This window comes from Alnus glutinosa, chromosome 13, assembly GCF_958979055.1.
Source record: "Alnus glutinosa chromosome 13, dhAlnGlut1.1, whole genome shotgun sequence".
NCBI classification, from domain to species: Eukaryota; Viridiplantae; Streptophyta; class Magnoliopsida; order Fagales; family Betulaceae; genus Alnus; species Alnus glutinosa.
The window spans coordinates 7980197-7999993 of NC_084898.1; the positions used below are offsets into that span (position 1 = coordinate 7980197).

The window sequence follows — 19797 nt, forward strand, 5'->3', positions numbered from 1 at the left end:
AGCAATCAACAAACATAATCATACAATTAACACCAAGATTAAAACTTTCTGTTTTGACGCGGTTTCAAATTTTGGGAGGGACATGTACGTACGCGTGTTTTGGAGATGGAAGACAAGGTGATTTCATTTTTTTCTTAAAATAACAATAATAATAATAATAGATGATGTGGCATGGCTGGATGGCCATGTGATGTAGGGTGACGTAATGATTTCACAATAGCAAACAATAATATATATAATTACAACACTTCTTAAATCGAAATTCTATTAAAGAATCAAGATAAAAGGGATAGAAAATCACTGATAAAAATATCTAAACTGGAGGCTAAAGTATCTTAATAGACTTATATAAAGCTTAAATTTGAAACCCTAAATAATAATAATAAATATATATATATATATATATATAAAGTGCAATATAAATACTTTGTAGTGCAAATAATACAAAAAGACAATTTTTGCTTAGTAAACGTTGGAATTACGAAATGTTTATAATATGCAAAATTATAGCCCTTTAAATAAGCTTTTCAATGTCACTAAATTTGTCTCAATCCAACATCAAAATTCGAAGATACAATTTTTTAAATAAAATAAGACTTAAAAAAAAAAACTGATAAAACGGGCATGTATCACCATGCAGGCACCATGCCACACCGGTGTGAAAACTTTTCATTTAAGATGGCATTACTCTTGATTGATTGGTGGCTTGGCTTTGTTTGCCCTACACACGCACCAAAAGCCAAAAGGAGCCCGCCTCACTGTACTCCACGTGATTCCCGAACTAGCTTGTACCCTCGTAAGCAGATGCGTCACCGGCCACTTCTTTGCTTTGCTTAGTATTTTCCAATTACAACTCAAACGCACCAAACCCATGACTGATCATCTCTCTTCTTACAAAAGAAAAAAACTGATCATCTATCTATATATACTTGTTTGCTTCGCTAAGCCTCTACATATATATTATATATCCTTCTAAAAACCCACTGTTTTCCCTCACCTTGAATTATGCAACACTCCCAGCAGGAACCACCCCACGTAGCCATTGTGCCCACTCCAGGGATGGGCCATCTCATCCCACTCGTTGAGTTCGCCAAGCGACTCGTCGTCCACCACGATTTCCTGGTCACCTTACTCATCCCCACAGATGGCTCACCCATGAAACCTCAAAAGGCCGTCCTTGAAGCACTACCCAACGCCATATCCGCCATATTTCTTCCTCCCGTGAGCCTGGACGACCTCTCCGAGGACGCTATGGCGGAGGCTCGGATCTCACTCACCCTAACTCGGTCCCTCCCTGCCCTAAGAGACTCTTTCAAGGTCTTAGCCGAGTCATCTCGGCTAGTGGCCCTGGTGGTTGATTTATTTGGTATAGAGGCCTTTGATGTGGCTAAAGAATTCGGTGTTTCTTCCTACCTTCTTTTCCCTACAACCGCGATGGTTTTGTCGTTGGTCTTTTACTTACCGGAGCTTGATGAAACATACTCTTGTGAGTACAGAGACTTGCCGGAACCTGTCAAATTACCTGGTTGTGTGACGGTCCGTGGGACGGATCTGATAGACCCGATTCAAGATAGAAAGAATGAGGTCTATAAAGGGATTCTACAAATGGCCAAACGATACCCTCTTGCTGCTGGAATTATGGTTAACAGCTTTTTGGATTTGGAACCAGGTTCTTTTAAAGCTTTGATGGAAGGAAAAGAGGGAAGGCCACCTGTTTACCCAGTTGGACCGCTAGTTCAGTCAGGTTCAGATCATGGGGCTTACGGTTTGGAGTGTTTGAGGTGGTTGGATGAGCAGCCAAATAACTCAGTGTTATTTGTTTCATTTGGTAGTGGTGGGACGCTTTCACATGAGCAGCTACATGAATTGGCCTTAGGACTTGAAATGAGTGGACAAAGATTTCTTTGGGTTGTCAGGAGCCCACATGAGAAAGCTGCCAATGCAACTTACTTCAGCGTACAAAGCATTAAGGATCCTTTTGATTTTCTTCCCGATGGGTTCTTGGAGAGGACCAAAGGGGTGGGTCTAGTGGTGCCCTCTTGGGCTCCTTAGGTGCAGGTCCTAAAGCATGGCTCCACGGGCGGGTTCTTGACCCATTGCGGGTGGAATTCAACCCTGGAGAGCATTTTGCATGGCGTGCCGTTGATTGCTTGGCCACTCTACGCGGAGCAAAGGATGAACTCCGTACTGCTAGCTGACGATTTGAAGGTTGCTTTGAGGGTCAAAGTCAATGACAAGGGTCTAGTGGGACACGAAGATATTTCAAACTACGCAAGATGCCTGATTGAAGGAGAAGAAGGAAAATTGCTCAAGAGCAAAATGAAAGAACTAAAGATTGCAGCTGATAGGGCTTTGAGCGAAGAAGGGTCGTCGACAAAATCACTGGCGGAGGTGGCTCAGGTCATGAAGAGTCACAATTCATGACAAAGAATAATATATTTTGAGTCGTTTGGTCTACATGCAGCAGTTTTTGTTGTGCAAGAGTTCAAATTTTAAGGGTTCATCTAAAGACTATGGAGAATTGGGGAGCGGTGGAATTGCGAAAGTCGGTGGAGTGAGGAGGCTTCGTCGGGAGAAAGGAGTGTGGTTTGTAATTTGTACTGGTTTGGGATTAGTAGCGTGTTTGTGGAGCTGATGGCTGAGCTGGTCGTGTTGTGTAAAGCAAATAATTTGTATAATGCTCCATTTGTTCCGAGGTTAGTTGTTTTTGGTAGTAAAATATTTTTAAAATAATTATTTTTTTTTAAAATATTTTTTGGCATTCGCTCGTATGAAAAAATTACTGGTGAGAAGATTTCTTCACTAGCCGTCAGGATTTCGGCCACTTTTACCGGATTCTAGCTATTGTTGCTGGATTTCGGCGATGAAGGCCGAAATTCGGAGGCAATACTTTTGCCGGAATCTAGCTCAGTACTGTCGAATTCTGGCAAACTGGCTGAATTCTGGCTGTACTGGCCAGATTCTGGTCAATTTAGGCAGAATTTGGTTGCCAGAATCTGGCGACGGTGTCGGCCGTCGCCGAATTTCGAAGGACTAGTGCCAGATTCCAACGGCGGTCGCAGATTCCTACAAGCGTGCCTGCAAGAATAAAAAGTTTAAATCCAAAAAACGATTTACGGTTTTTAAAACCGTAAATTGTTTTACAAAAATTAAAGAGGTTTTTACAGTCAAATTGGAAATGATTTCCGTTGACCATCATTTTCGGTAGTACCAAACATAAAAAAAATACTGAAAATATTTTACGCCTAAATAAAATAGAGTATAATTTTTATTTATTTTGAGTGAGTGCGCGTAAGTTGCATGTACCTTACAAATAAGATAGAAAAAAGTAGTATAAATAGTCACTTTCTTAGGAAATTTTTTATGAGAACCAACTGAAGAACTTTGGTCATGGTTTAGGCCAAAGTTATCATAAATTTGGCCATGTTATTTTCAAAGAAAGATATTATTTCATTAGAATATGTTATTATATCATGGTGTGGAAAGCATATTATACTCTACTTAAGTAAAGGCTTATTTTATAACACTACTTTTGAAGAACTTTTGATAAAGAAGAAAAAGAAAAAAGTTTTCATTTTTTACCATGGTAAAGATAAAACAGGGGATGCCGACAATTTATCTTATTCCAGCAATAGGACAGGAGGCTGTGAGAGGTCTTCAATGGGTCTTCTCGCCCAAGCAGCAGCTCCACTAACTCATGTAAAAAAAAAAAAACAAAACCTCAGAAATTGGAAACAATGAAACATTAAAGGTAAAAAGGAATACTTCAGGAGAGGACAAATATTGTATCGTTAGTTTAATATTTTCATACCTCCCTATCAATTGATCACTTCAATGTCCACGACCACGATCTTTCTGAGGACATTTTGTCATTTTCATATTCAAGCTATGGGTAACTTCCTTTCCACTCCCATTATTTTTATTAATTTCTTTAAAAAATAAAAAATAAATCAACTTTAAAATATTCTTAATTTTTATATTTTTAATATCACATCAATTATTTTTTTTAATTCAAATAAAAAAATTAATTACAAAATAAAACTTTTTCATTTTTCCATACAAATGTTTTTTTACGTTATATCACATTAATCACTTCTTACTACTAATAAAAAAAAATTATCTCAACAATCATTATCAAACACACCAATATTTTGACCGGTCCTACAATGCATGGGAACCTACAAAATTCTTGAAGTCACAGAATTTTAGTTGGCATAGTTGAAGTGGAAAAATCAACTTCTAGGTGTCAATTGGACTGAATACCTCTCTTTTTGAGGGTTCTCATATTTATAGAAGAGAAAACGCGTAATTACAATGCTGAATATCAGCAACTACATCAGCCTAACAAAGCAATTAAAATCAACCTAATCAACCTAATAAGGCAACTATAATTACAAAATAATTACAAAATAAATGGCAAAATATTATTGACTAACATCCCCCCTCAAATTGATGCTGGTCGATCTAGAAGCATCAATTTGCCCATAAGAAACTGATGGCGTTGTCGTGTCATAGCCTTGGTGAAGACGTCAGCAATCTGAAGATCAGTAGAAACATGAGGAAGAGAAATAACACGATTATCCACGGCTTCCCAAATAGAATGACAGTCCACTTCAATATGCTTAGTTCGCTCATGGTAAACAGGATTAGCAGCAATCTGAATGGCACTAGTATTATCAGCATGAAGAGGAGTAGTATCAGATTGAGAAAAACCAAGCTCAGCGAGAAGCCCACGAAGCCAGATAATCTTAGAACAAGCAGCAGACATGGCCCGATATTCGGATTCAGTAGAAGATTTAGAAACATGAGCTTGTTTCTTACTTTTCCAAGAGATCAAAGAATTACCAAGAAACATGCACCAACCTGTGACAGATCGTCGAGTATCAGGACATCCGGCCCAATCTGCCTCACTATAAGCAACAAGGTTAAGCGAAGAGCCAGCCAGAAAGAACAACCCACAACCAGGTGACCCTTTAAGATATCGAATAATACGGCGAACAACAGCTAAATGAAGATGACGTGGAGTTTGCATAAACTGGCTAACCTGTTGGACAGCGAAGGAAATATCAGGCCGAGTAATAGTCAAATAGTTCAAGCTCCCTACTAACTATTGGTACATAGTGGTATCAGCAAGAAGATTACCCTCCTCCCGTTGATGTTTCACATTGACCTCCATAGGAGTATCCACTGGTGGTGAATCCATAGGAGTATCCACTGGTGGTGAATCCTGAAGACCTGCTAGCCCAATCAAATCTTGGGTATATTTCCGTTGATTCAAGAATATACTTGAAGAATCCATGTGCACTTCCAAACCCAAAAAATACGTAAGAGGACCAAGATCTTTCATATGAAAAGAAGCCTGAAGATTCTGCTTGAGATTGCCAATCAAAGTGGCGTCAGTGCCAGTAATGACAATATCATCCACATATACAAGTAAGAGAACAAGACCAGCCGAAGTCTTGCATTGAAACAAAGAAGAATCATATTGGCTTTGAACAAAAGATAGGCGAAGCAAAGTAGATCTGAATTTTTCAAACCACGCCCGAGGAGCCTGTTTTAAGCCATAGAGAAACCGCTTTAACTTACACACAGAGGAAGATGGAGAAGAAAATAAACCCAGAGGAGGAGTCATGTAAATATCCTCTTTGAGTTCTCCATGAAGAAAAGCATTTTTTACGTCCATTTGGTGAAGATGCCAGCCTTGGGAGGCGGCAATAGAAATAATTGTACGCACTATAGTCATCTTTGCTACCGGAGCAAATGTCTCCTCATAGTCCACCCCATATTCTTGCCTGTTTCCAAGGGCAACTAAACATGCCTTATACCTGTTCAGAGTCCCATTAGAGCGAAGCTTAACCGAGAAAACCCATTTACAACCAATGGCTTTAACAGTAGCGAGACAAGGAACCACATCCCATGTATGATTGTCTTGGAGAGCTAGCCTGATGTTCTTCATCCATTGCTTTTCGCCAACACTTATATTTAACAGCCTCTAAAAAGCATGTAGGAATGGAAATAGACGACAAAGTAGTATTAAAAGAAGTGTCATAATCAACATACTACGCAGGAGGATGGGATACCCGAGTAGATCGTCGAGGACCAGGCTCATGAGGCATGAAAGAACTGATCGGATCTGTCTCGGATGTCAGTTCAATCTCAGGAGAAGTTGTCGGAGCAGTCTCAGATGAAGGGTCAGTCTCAAGAAAGGGCAAAGTTGGGGGCGACAATGCATCAAAATGAGGAAAGAAATTAATCTCAGGCAAAGACGCACCATGTGTAGGAAAGAAATATTGATTCTCAAAGAAAACAACATTACGAGATATACGAAATTTGTTAGCACAAGAATCATAGCAAATATAACCTTTGTGAGAAATACTATAACCCATAAAAGCACATTGAATAGATTGAGCAGAGAGTTTGTGATGTTCATGAGGAAGTAAATGAACAAAGCAAACACATCCAAAAGTATGCAGATTAAGATAGCTAGGATGCTGATGGTACAAACGATAGTAAGGAGAATCAAAATTCAAGACCAGAGAGGGCAGTCGATTAATTAAGTAAACTGTTGTAGATAATGCCTCTGTTAGGTTGTAATTGGCTTCATTCTGGTTGGACAAAATCACTTGTATGTAAAGATGTTTTTAACAGGGATTTCACTATTTAGAGTACCTTCAGAAGACTCTGCACTGCTTGCAAGTCAGAAGAATTTCGGTTCCCTGTCAGCAGTCCGGACGACGTGTCATCCCGTCCGGACGCTCATCTGTCCACTAATCCATCGGTCCGAACGACGTGCCGTACCGTCCGGATGCCAACAGACCAAGCATCATCAGTCCGGAGGACGTGGATTTTCGTCCGGACCGTTCTATATATCGAGAAGCTTCTGTTCCAGCTTTCATCCGTCCGGACGACTCAGCAGCCCGTCCGGACGACGTCCAGTGATCGATCAGCTTCTGATTTTCTTTCTAAAATCATTTATGGGAAGATTGCTGCAACCGTCTGGACGACATGGATTCTCGTCCGGACGCGCTTCTCCTTAAGGCAAGAATTGCAATTCAAATTCAACCGTCCGGACGCGCGTGCATCTTATATGGAAATTTCGGATTTAACTTCAATCGTCTGGACGCCTGCCTATCATGGTCCGGACGCGCGCTGAACCAATATGGAAATGGCATGTTGAAGATCAACCGTCCGGACGGCCATCCCCTATGGTCCGGACGCGAGAAGCCTTATATGGAAGTTACTTGCAGTGGACGTGCGACCGTCCGGACGACTTTGCCTCACCGTCCGGACACGGCTCTCAAACAGGAAAGATTTTTAGCGAAAATCTCAGAAATTCTGTTCGCACAGTTGTCCGTCCGGACGGCCCATGTCCACCGTCCGGACGGCACCCGTATATTTCACTACAGTCGCCCATTTGAACCTCAGACTATAAATAGAGGCCCCTGGGCATTGAGAACTACAAGAATTCGGTATTGAATTCCTTCAGAGCTTAGAGAGTTATTTTGTGAAGATATTGGAGCTGATTTGTTCTCTCTCAAGCCATTGCAAGTGTGCTGTTGCTGCGCTACAGCTGAAGTCTATCTTAGGGGGTTGGCCCTAAGGTAAAGGATTCCATTGAAGACCCCTTCAGGTAGGAGACCTGGTTGGGAAGCATTCGTGTTGGGTTACACGTTAGAGAGCAAGGTACGACCACTGCATCAGGGGTATGTGAGTGTTACTGCTTTGTATCTAGCTTTGTCTTCTGAATAGTGGATATCTTGGGTTTGGCTGCCCCGGAGTGGTTTTTCTTATCTTGAGTTTCCACTTCGTTAACAAAAATTCTTGTGTTGTTTATTTTCCGCATTGTTATTTTTGTTAACACTTTCAGCACATACTTGCCTTTTATTTTTAGAAGTCAATTTCACTTTTCAATTGGTATCAGAGCTTGGTACACTCTGTTGAGATTTATTTCTTGAGTGTTATTTTTTTTTTTGACTTCTATATTTTGATATGTCTCAAACTCTTAATTCTGTTCCTACCTTTGAAGGTACGGACTATGGCTATTAGAAAGCTCGAATGCGTTTCTTATTAAAATCTATTGACTGCTAGAGTATTGTTGAAACTGGTTGGACTAAACCAGAGGATACAACCCTCGAGGCAATCCCTCAAAAAAACGCACGGCTTTCCAATGATAAAGCCCTCCATGCTCTGTGCCAAGCACTTTCTCCATCTGAATTCGCCAAAATTTCAAACTGCGAATCAGCCAAAGAAGCATGGCAAATTTTGGAAACAACATATGAAGGCACTAAACTTGTAAAGTCTGCCAAACTTCAAATGTTGATTTCAAAATTTGAAGAGATTAAGATGTTGGAAGATGAGACGTTTGGAGAGTTTTATTCCAAGATGAGTGACCTGAGGAACTCCATGGTGAGTCTAGAGAAGCCTATCTCGGATGTAAAACTCATCTGAAAAATTCTAAGATCTTTGCATCGTTTCAGGATCAAGGTAACCACCATTGAAGAAAGCAAAGATCTAGAAGAGATGAAGATTGAAGAGTTGGTGGGATCTCTTCAAACGTATGAGCTGTCTCTGCCCCCGGTCAAGAAGTTGAAAACCATTGCCCTGAAAGCTTCCAAGAAGAAGGTAGAAGCTTCATCTAAGATGACTCTGAGGAGGAAGAAAAAGTTGTGGCTATGTTAGCCAAGAATTTTAGAAGACTTATGATAGATGACCGATTCAAAAAGAAGTTTTCTGAAAAAGTGAAGAAAGCTCCCAGAGAAGCTGAACCAGAGGAAGAAGAAAAGAAGGATCCCAGAGGGCCCAGATGTTTTGAATGCTCAAGCTTTGGGCATATCCGAGCCGATTGCGGGAACCTTAAGAAAGGCAAGGGGAAGGCGTACAATGTGACTCTTAGTGATGAGTCAGAAGAAGAAGCTCCAGAGTTTGAGAAATTTCTGGCCTTCGTAGCCCCACACGTTGAAAAAGAAGACTCTTATTATTCGGAGCATAGTGATAATGGGGAAGAACTCAATGAGGCTTACAAGACACTCTACATAGAGTATGAGAAGCTGAGGGAATGTCGTAAGCAGCACCTCTATGATCTGAACAGTTTACAGACTGAGAAGAGTTCTTTGCTACTCAGAATACAAGAGCTCGAGGAGAAGCTGCTAGAGACTCAGCTCCAGTTAGAAAGAGTCACTGATGAGAAGCTGACTCGTATCCAGAAGAGCCCAACTGACATGACCGGTCTCGGGTATGTAGCTCCCTCTTCTGATGCTCCCTCTACTTCAAAGACTGTATTTGTAAAACCTGCAGTCCCAGAGCCTCCTCCCACTGTTGAATATAAAGGGAAAGACAAGGTCAACGATGATGTTCCAGGCACTCAGAAGCCCATCAGAAGATATGGGAGGTCTTCTCATTCCATCAGAAGACCTCCCATATGCCATCACTACGGTCTAAGTGGGCATGTTTGTCCTCAGTGCTCCCTCCTAAAAGCTCAGAAAGCCAAGGCCAAGAAAGAAGTGCCCTGACAGGCTGATCATGGCACTATACCTGCGGCCCAGTTCCAAACTCCATGGTATCAGGCCCCATACCATCAAGGACCAAGATATCAAGCTCCTTGGTCTCGTGCACCACGATACCAGGCATCTCAGCATCAGCGGCCTCAGCAACGATTTGTACCTGCCAATCACAGTGGCAACTCCAAAAACAAATTTAAAGAAATTTAGGAGGCCTCAGAAGGTGAAAGAAGAGCAGTACCACAGTGAGCCACCTATCTGGATGTAGAGTATGATGGAATGGATGATGCAGTCATGCCAGCAACCACCTACAGAAAGGCAGGCTTGGGTCAAGAAGGACAATCACCCCATGAGGGGGAACAGACGCACCTAGCAGGTTCAGGTGTTCATGCCTAGGATTTGGTTCCTAATCCTACGGCATCAGGTTTGATTGCTTGCACTTTTACTTGTTATTTTTGTGTGCTTACTGTGCAATCTAGGAACCAATTTGTTTTGCCCCCAATGTCTCGTGAGAGATCCTTGCAGGTACTTATTGGGAAAGACAGAAAAGCAGGTCGAGCGACTATTTTTCTGTATTGGCATCATCAGGTTTGATCTTGCCTTGCATATGAGGTTAATTCCATATTGCTTTTTTTTAATAAAAAAAAAAAAAAAAAGTGGGGAGAATTTGCAGGATTTCTCTTTTTCTTATGGCATATCAGATATTGCATGTGTTTTCACCTGATATCTCAATTCTTTGTGCATTAATCTACTCTACTTAGATATAATTGAGAGTTCATGACTATAATCTGCCAAGTGTTTTCTTGTATATGCAAAAGTAGGATAGCTTCTTTTCTCATGCGATAAAAAATGTACGCTATCCACGACTCCCTTAAAGGTACATCTTTCATTCTCTAACTTTGTGTTTCTAGAATTTTTGGATAAGAGAAGAGGTCTTTGATAAGATGGCCAAATTGACCACATGCTAGTTGAACCTAGAACCTAAAAACTTTGGCATTCTCTTTAGGTTGCAGCACCATAAGAATCAAGCAGTCAATCATATGAATTATGTGCTTTAATTGTGTGTTCACTGCTTATGTGCTGATTTTGCTATATGCCTTGCCCTCCACGTGCAAGTAAAACATTTACTTTGTCCTTCATGGTACAAGTAAAACATTTAGGTGCTGCATCTTAGGGGGAGTGTATCAGACGAGGGTGACTAGGCCCTAGTAAGTTATAAGGTTTGACTTTTGACTTTTGACTTATCCTTCTCTGATTTTCTCTCTTGTCTAGAAAATCTTGTTGCTATTTGTTATGTCAATGAAAGTCATACCTTGTGGGTTAAGTCTTCACACACACACGCATTACATGAGTTGAGTTGTCTATTTGAATTTTCTATGTCCAAGAAAATATTTGTGCCGAATAAAATCTCAACTCTCTTTTATATCTCTGCTTAGTTTTGAGTTGCTTTTTGATTGTGTTATCAGTGGATTATACATGCGTGTTCTGAAACTGACTTGAGAAAAATTAAATTCTGCAAATTTTTCTTCAATTTTCTGTTTTTCAGTGTGAAGCGTCCGGACGGTCTCTCTTGGCGTCCGGACAGGTGGAGCTTAATGTCCGGACGGGATCTGGTTACGTCCGGACGCGCTCGGACGGTAAGGATAAAGCGTCCAGACCGCGCGATCTGTCCGCATGGTTCCGAGGCAGCGCGCGTCTGGACGACATTAATTCACCGTCCAGACGGGGACCCCTCATGAGCTATATATACCCTTAGGCGCCGCATACTCCACCCTACCCCACCAAAATCTCCCTTTTTGGCATCTTGTGCATAATTTCCAGTGAAGCTTTTGGATTTATATTGTTTTCTCTTGTCTTTTTGCACATCACTCTCACATTCCAGGTATTTTCCAATCTTTTTCTGTTTGTTTTCAATTTATTTATTTTTAAACTGTCAGAATTTCATTTTTTTTGGAATGTTTTTTTTAGATAATGAGATGCATATATCTGCCATGTTGGGATAATCTTCGATGATATTCTTTTGGGACTACAATGTGATATATTCTTTCTATTTTTGGAAAGTCCTTTTACTGCCGTTATTCTGCCCAATTTTTGTTGTAACCTAACAAGAATATTTTTGGATTATTGTTGGCAAATTCTTGTTGGTTTCTTGTTGCAGAATCATGTCTGCAGTCAGTTCCCAGCGCAGGGTCCGCCAGAGGACAGAGGAAGGGAGGAGTGCACTCCAAGCCAAAATCATGGACCGCACAGTCATTGCTGAGCGCAATGTGGTTCGATCTGACATCATGGTGCCTCCGCTGGATAGTATTTATGAGACTATCCAGACTTACCATTGGGGATACCTCTACACTTGCGCCTGTATTGTCCTCACCAGGCTTGTCAGACTCTTCTATGCAAACCTAGAGGTGGTGCAGGACGATGACCGTGGGTTGGTACTGCAATCCACTGTTGACGGACATATCATCACTGTTGATCCCCAGATCATCAGTCACTTCATCGGAGTACCAGTTCTTGAGCTCCCCGACAGTCCTTATAATGAGGTGGTGCTTCCTCCCTCTATGGACGATCTCTGAGAGTTCTTCCATGCAGTTCCACAGGGAGAAGAGTGTGCTACCACTATTTGGATCAGCGCCTTGTCTCCCTCTCATCGCTTGCTGGCCAAGATAGTTCAGCACAATCTCTGGCCAGTTATCAAGCGTAGTGCCTGATTCTGAAGAAGGCCCAGTTTGTTTATGTCATCCACCTCCGCTTGCCTTTCTGCCTGTGCAAGCATATTATGAGCGTTATGTTGGAGGCCCGTGATGAGGGTAATACCGGTCTCCCCTTTGGCTGCCTACTCACTCAGATCATTCTTCAGTCGGGAATTAATATTATTGGAGAACCGAAGATGAAGATTCAGCAGCCCATCAGCAAGCAGACTTTAATGAAGTCAAATGCACAACTACGGAGAGATGACTCCGATGATGAGGTGCCCATCCCTGCTGCCATGCCAGTCGGCTCTCCAGACATGGCCTCATCCTCTCAAACTGTCCCGCCTTCAGAGCCGGAAATCAATTTTTCTCAGATAATGGAGGCATTAGCTGCCATTCAGGGAGGCATGAGCACCATGCGGCAGTCCATCACCTCTATGCAGCAGGAGGTGCATTCCATCAACAAGCGGGTGGAGCATAACCAGCTGGATCTCAAGGAGTGCCTCAAGTATCATCATCCTGGCAGTAATGATGATGAGGATGACGCGCCTAGGACTGCACCTATGGCAGAGGATGATTGAGTTTTCTTTTGTTTTATTGTCTTTTTGGTGTTTGAGACATTTGATTTATAAGTTTGCTATGTTTTGTTAAACTCTTTGACTAAATATTACTCTGTTTACCCTGGTCCTTTTGAGACCGTTAGGGGGAGTAATTTTTATTGCAGTTGTGTTTTATTACTCTATTTTACCCTTTGTCCCTTTGTGACAAAAAGGGGGAGTAGTTTTTATTTGGACCGGGAATGTATTTCCAAACCGGTCAAGTGATTTTTGTCTCAGAATGGCCAAAGGGGGAGTTTGTTAGGTTGTAATTGGCTTCATTCTAGTTGGACAAAATCACTTGTATGTAAAGATGCTTTTAACAGGGATTTCACTATTCAGAGTACCTTCAGAAGATTTTGCACTGCTTGCAAGTCAGAAGAATTTCGGTTCCCTGTCAGCCGTCCGGACGACGTGTCATCCCTTCCGGACGCTTATATGTCCACTATTCCATCCGTCTGGACGACGTGCCATATCATCCGAACACCGACAGACCAAGCATCATCAGTCCGGACGACGTGGATTTCCGTCCGGACCCTTCTATGTATCGAGAAGCTTCTGTTCCAGCTTTCATCCGTCCGGACGACGTCCAATGATCGATTAGCTTCTGATTTTCTTTCCAAAATCATTTATGGGAAGATTGCTGCAACCGTCCGGACAACGTGGATTCCCGTCTGGACGCGCTTCTCCTTAAGGCAAGAATCGCAATTAAAATTCAACTGTCCTGACGTCTGTCTGCATGGTCCGGACTCGCGTGCATCTTATATGGAAATTGCAGATTTAACTTCAACCGTCCGGACGCCTGCCTATCATGGTCCGGACGCGCGTTGAACCGATATGGAAATTGCGTGTTGAAGATCAACCGTCCGAACGGCCATCTCCCATGGTCCGGACACGCGAAGCCTTATATGGAAGTTACTTGCAGAAGACGTGCGACCATCCTGACGCAGCTCTCAAACAAGAAAGCTTTTTCAGCGAAAATCCTAGAAATTCTGGTCGCATAGTTGTCCATCCGGAAGGCCCATGTCCACCGTCCGAACGGCACCTGTATATTTCACTACAGTCGCCCATTTGAACCTCAGCCTATATATAGAGGTCCCTGGGCATTGAGAACTGCAAGAATTCCGTATTGAATTCCTTCAGAGCTTAGAGAGTTATTTTGTGAAGATATTAGAGCTGATTTGTTCTCTCTCAAGCCATTGCAAGTGTGTTGTTGCTGCGCTACAACTGAAGTCTATCTTAAGGGTTGGCCCTAAGGTAAAGGATTCCATTGAAGACCCCTTCAGGTAGGAGACCTGGTTGGGAAGCGTTCATGTTGGGTTACACGTTAGAAAGCAAGGTGCGATCACTGCGTCAGGGGTATGTGAGTGTTACTGCTTTGTATCTAGCTTTGTCTTCTGAATAGTGGATATCCTGGGTTTGGCTGCCCCGGAGTGATTTTTCTCATCTTGAGTTTCCACTTCGTTAACAAAAATTCTTGTGTTGTTTATTTTCCGCATTGTTATTTTTGTTAACACTTTAACCACACACTTGCCTTTTATTTTTAGAAGTCAATTTAGCCTCAACCCAGAATTTAGAAGGAACAGACGATTCAAGCAATAAAGTGCGCACAACATCTAAAGAGGTGTCGGTTCTTTCATTCCGCCACCCCATTTTGCTAAGGAGTATAAGGACAAGAACGCTGAGACACAATTCCTTTGTGATGTAAGAAATCATGAAACTCGTGGGACATGTTTTCTCCACTAGAATCAGACCTTAACATCTTAATACTTGTAGAAAATTGATTTTCAATATATGCAACAAAGTTCTGAAAAACAGATAGAACCTCAGATTCGGCCCAAAGAAAATAGACCCAGGTATATCAGTTGAAATCATCGATGAACGTCACAAAATATTTATATCGAACATGAGAAACGACAGGAGAAATACCCCATATATCACTATGCACAATCTCAAAGCATTTAGTAGCACGACTACCATAAGAAGGAAACAAAAGAGTTTTACTCTTACCAAGTTTGCAAACAGAACAATCAAATGACAAGTGTTTAGAAACATGTTCTTTATTGCCTAACAAACCAGAATTTATCATATGAGTCAAAATAACAGAGTTTGGATGGCCCAAACGTTTGTGCCATACTTGAAAGAGCGAAACACTGTCCAATATTTTGCTATGTTATTCTTGAGCATGCTGTTGATTTTGAATTTTGATTTGTATTTCATTGGTAAGCTTAACATGATGAACACATGATCACTTGACTAGGAAATTAAGAATTGTTATTTTCTTTTGCAGCATGAGATATTACTTGTTTTAATTTGATTCTCACAAGTTTTAAAGATTGAATTTAACTTGATTCTTTTATGTTTTTATTTTATTTTATTTTTATTTTGGTTTCTTTAATTTTATTTTTTTCAATTTTTGTTTTTATTTTCCTTTATTTTATTTTATTTTTGTTAATTTAGTTCATGTGGGGAGGCATTTCAACATCTCATGGACCATGTTCATATTGCTATAGTCCTTATCACCATGTTAAAGATTGTCCTACTGCAGGACAATTTTCTAACTATTCTTATGAGCATATGAACACACAGTTCTCTGGACCGAGGAATGACCCTTACTCTGACTCCTATGACCCGGGATGGAACAACCAGGCTAATATCTCGTGGCAAGCTCAAGCTCTTGAAAATTATGCTTCACAATTTCATGAACTGTACCATCAGGTTGAACCATCTCCTCGGTTGATTCTGATTTTAAAGATCAGATGTTAAAATTTATGAGCAATATGGAACAGACACTGACCTCTCTCAATCAGACATTGAATTCTCATGCCCAAGCCATTGCCAGGATGGAAGTTCAAATGGAGCAGATGGCAAATCAAATAGAAAAAGAAGAGCTTCAAAGACAATCAGAGGCCAATCTTGATGGACATTACGTGGTGGATGAAAGTACTTCTTATCATGAGCAAGCCATCACCACAATGAAGAATGGAGAAGTGGTCGAAACTCACGGGGAAGAGAGGAAGGAGGAGCAAATTGAGGCCCCACAAGCTCTACATCAGGCAAAAGGCGAGGAAGTGAGCACTGAGACTCCTTCATCATCCACTCTTATTCTCGAGATGCCATATGAACCCCGAGCCTCTATTGCTTATGACTTACCAAGAGGTCAGGAGAGTAGTTTGTTAGGGCTGTTAGAAGAGCAAAAAGAGACCATCAAGAAGAATCTACCTCGATATGCGGACATTCGGAATTACCTTTCTGTAGGTAAAATTTATTCTCTTTGGTCCAAGAGAAGAAAAGATTGGTGCTTCAAATTTAAACTTAAGGGTCAGAGAGCACTGAGCGCATCAAGGATGTGGATTCCGTTGGCTTGGTGGATCCAACATATTCGACTAAATGAGTCAGCTTCATATGTTTGAGCACAGGCCCTGTATGCTCGAGTCCTCTATCAGGCCAGGGTACATGATCTCCTTATAGGTTTATCTTCTACATTGTTGCTTCATTCTTAGTTTATATTTTTACAACAATGTGTTGCACTTTATTAGTATTTGGTTGGAGTATCACTCTCTTTTTCAGGACGTGTTTTTACAATCAAGTTTAGGGGTATGATATGGCCCACATTTGCTCATTCAGGTATTCCTATCATCTTCTTGTTATGTTCCATTCTATACACACATTGGGGGTATGAAAGAGCGAAACACTGTCCAATATTTTGCTATGTTATTCTTGAGCATGCTGTTGATTTTGAATTTTGATTTGTATTTCATTGGTAAGCTTAACATGATGAAAACATGATCATTTGACTAGGAAATTAAGAATTGTTATTTTCTTTGGCAGCATGAGATATTATTTGTTTCAATTTGATTCTCACAAGCACACTAGCACGTAGTATGTGGGCTATAAAATTTGAAATCAGTTATGTCTATTATCAATATCTTGGATGCAACTGGGTAACTTATTAGAGGAATAACCTTGGCATAAAAAAATAAAAAAGAATAATAATAATAATAATAATAATAATAATAATAAAAAGAATAATATTGATCACTTTAAGCTTTTCACTTAGTAACCGGAACTCTTGCCTCATTAAGCATTGAGTATTTGCGTCAAAAAGTGAAAGTTTTCTTTGATTGATAAAATGGCTAAGTTTAGTTTTGTAGCATTTTTTACTCGAGTTAGTAAGTCTTTAGGGTGTTTTACACCTAGTGCCCTAAAACCATCTGGTTTGGGAGTTATTGACCTAACACTCGTTACAAGTGTCAATTAGAAAGCTCAAAGGAGCTAAGCATTGCACAGCTTGCATATATATAAAAATAATAACAATAATAAATATATATGTCTTGGTTATTTTATCTAATGAGGAGTCCAACGAATTTTGAGTGTTGAACCATTCATGATTGAGATTAGTTTTTGAAACCCCATGACTGTGTTAAGTTCACTTTACACTAATTGAATCTTGTGATATCTCATAATGCTAGGTTAGTAGCTTAATTTTTAATTCTCTGAAATTGTGAAGATGAAGTTTATTTTGTTAAACTTGCTAATGAATGAGAACCATTATTTTTATGATGCTGCATTCTTGAGGATAACATGGTAGGAACAATGTTTGTGGGTATCATTCATGGCAAACCCTCACGAGACTTTACTCGTCCACTAGGGAGTCCTAGGGGTTTAAAAGGCTTATTGCATACGCTAAATGCAATCGTATATCCCACGAAAGAATGATTTATCTTCTTGTTTTTAAGTTTTATTTCTTGTTTTGTATTGCTAAGGGACTAGCAATATGTAAGTTTGGGGGTGTGATAAGTATCAAATGTTGCACATTCAAACCCCTTAACTTATATATGTTAATTCCTTAGCATTGTTATTTGTTTGATTTTGTGTTGTTTTAATGTTTTCAGGTTTTAAATAAAGATGCAATTAATTCCATTAATTTTGGGCTTAAAGCACACTTTGAGAAGGCCTAGAAGATATTGGTAAGCTTAACCAATCATAATAGAAGACTTATATGATGTGGTTAAGTTTACTCAAATCAAGAGAATGATTAAATTAGAATTTCTCCACTAAGAGTCAAAATCAGATTGGATTCAAATTTGGATTCTGCATATGTCTCAGTGTTTGGATCATAACTTTTGCGTCAGATATTGGATTGAAATGAAATTAGTGGCGTTGGAAAGCTAATAAAACATAAAACAAATATGTCAGAAATAGCTTTTCCCTATTTCGGATGTATACTTTGCCGAAATCTCCCCGAAATAAAGACCGCAATTCTGGACGAATTTGGAATCCTTTTCCTACTTGGATTGAAGTTTTAATCTCCTACTTGGACAAGAAGACTCAAGAGACGATTTTTCTGGAATTCCAAGAGCTTCTAGGCTTCTCCTAGTCTCTATAAATAGATCCCTAAGCTTCAAGAGAAGGTGTGCTTGTGCTTGTGCTTAGTTTTAGAAAGAAAATTCTTCTTGGAAACTTGACAAGTTGAAGAGGAGAAGAACATGGCAGGAGGCCACCCTAGCACCACGATGAGCGGCTAAATTCTTACAAGGGTGTTGATGTAGCCCTTTCCAAATAACAATGGTTTGATTGTATTTTAATTTGGTATTTTCTATATGCATGATGGTTGTATAACTGTGAGAATTGATCTTAATGTTTATATTCAATAATTATGAATTTCTTATCTTGTCTTAGAAAGTCTTTTATATTGATTGAACTCAATCCTTCATATTTTCTGTGATTATGTGAATGATTGTTATACAACAATTTTAATTGACATATGATCAAGAGGATTAGATAGACCATGCCTAGGGAAGATGGATTGTACTACACCCTAGTTTAGTGTAATTTAGGTAGACAGTTCATACCAACCGAAGATGGGTTATACTTTTCCATTGATTGTGTGTATCCTATTAAAGACGTAGCTAATCCATACCTAGGGAAGATGAGTCATACCGCATCTTAGTGGTTAGGTGGACGGTCCGTGCCAACCGAAGATGGATTATACTTATTCTTTAGAGGTAATTTCTTCACTACTCGAGTGAGACGAGCCCTATATCATGCATAATATGAATTTTCCTTATTAATTTATGATTGACCATTATTATGCGGTAAGTGGTGAAATCAATCCCCTATTTTTTATCTCATCCCTATTTTCTTTACATTTATGTCTTTTTACTTTTATATTTATTTTTAGAAAAATCAAATCAAACATCTTTTAATTAAGTTATATTTAGTCTTGAAAAGCTTGGTAATAATACCTACGCAGTCCTTAAGGTTCGACACCCTCAACATAGCCCTATTCTACAAGGATTCGTCCTATTGCGAGTGGTTATTTATTATTGATATATTTTGGTAAACAAAAGACCACATCAATTTTTGGCGCCGTTGCCGGGGATCGAACCCGGGTCACCCGCGTGACAGGTGGGAATACTTACCACTATACTACAACGACATATAAGTCTTCTATTATGATTGGTTAAGCTTATCAATATCTTCTAGGTCTTCCCAAAGTGTGCTTTAAGCCCAAAATCAATTGAATTAATTGCATCTTTATTTAAAACCTGTAAAACAACACAAAATCAAACAAATAACAATGCTAAGGAATTAACATATATAAGTTAAGGGGCTTGAATGTGCAACATTCGACGCTTATCAATACTTCACTCGGATTATTAACCGTTATACAAGCCAAAGATAAACTACGAGGAATAGAAAAATGCAGAGGAAAGAGTCTGCCAACTTTTGGCCCCTTCGTGAGTATCGTCCCCGACACCTGATCCTGCACAAGACAACCATCACGAGAAAAATGGACATCATAGTTTTCCTCAACTAGATGACCAACTGAAAGAAGATTATTAGACAATCCAGGAGATACATAAACGTCTTTGAAGAATGTATTTGATATCACCTATTTTCATTAATAGCTAAATGACTCCCATTAGCTACTTGTATTTGAGATGAACCACATCAATTAGTACTAAGTTGTCGGAGCAGTCTCAGATGAAGGGCCAGTCTCTACTTCAA

At 40.0% G+C, this 19797-nt stretch overlaps 1 protein-coding gene and 1 non-coding gene across 2 annotated transcripts; one reads left to right on the top strand and one right to left on the bottom strand.

The window, feature by feature from the left end:
- Positions 1-882: 882 nt before the first annotated feature.
- Positions 883-2700, top strand: LOC133854697 (hydroquinone glucosyltransferase-like). Its single transcript, XM_062290954.1, has one exon. The coding sequence runs from the start codon at positions 1006-1008 to the stop codon at positions 2050-2052; it is 1047 nt and encodes a 348-aa protein (XP_062146938.1). The 5' UTR covers positions 883-1005; the 3' UTR covers positions 2053-2700.
- Positions 2701-19153: 16453 nt separating this feature from the next.
- On the bottom strand, positions 19154-19225 carry TRNAD-GUC (transfer RNA aspartic acid (anticodon GUC)). Its single transcript has one exon. It is a non-coding gene; the product is annotated as a tRNA-Asp (tRNA).
- Between the last annotated feature and the right edge of the window lie 572 nt (positions 19226-19797).

What these genes read in the sequence shown, in the direction of transcription:
- LOC133854697 (XM_062290954.1), top strand. Translation starts at nt 1,006, where the DNA reads ATGCAACACTCCCAGCAGGAACCACCCCACGTAGCCATTGTGCCCACT.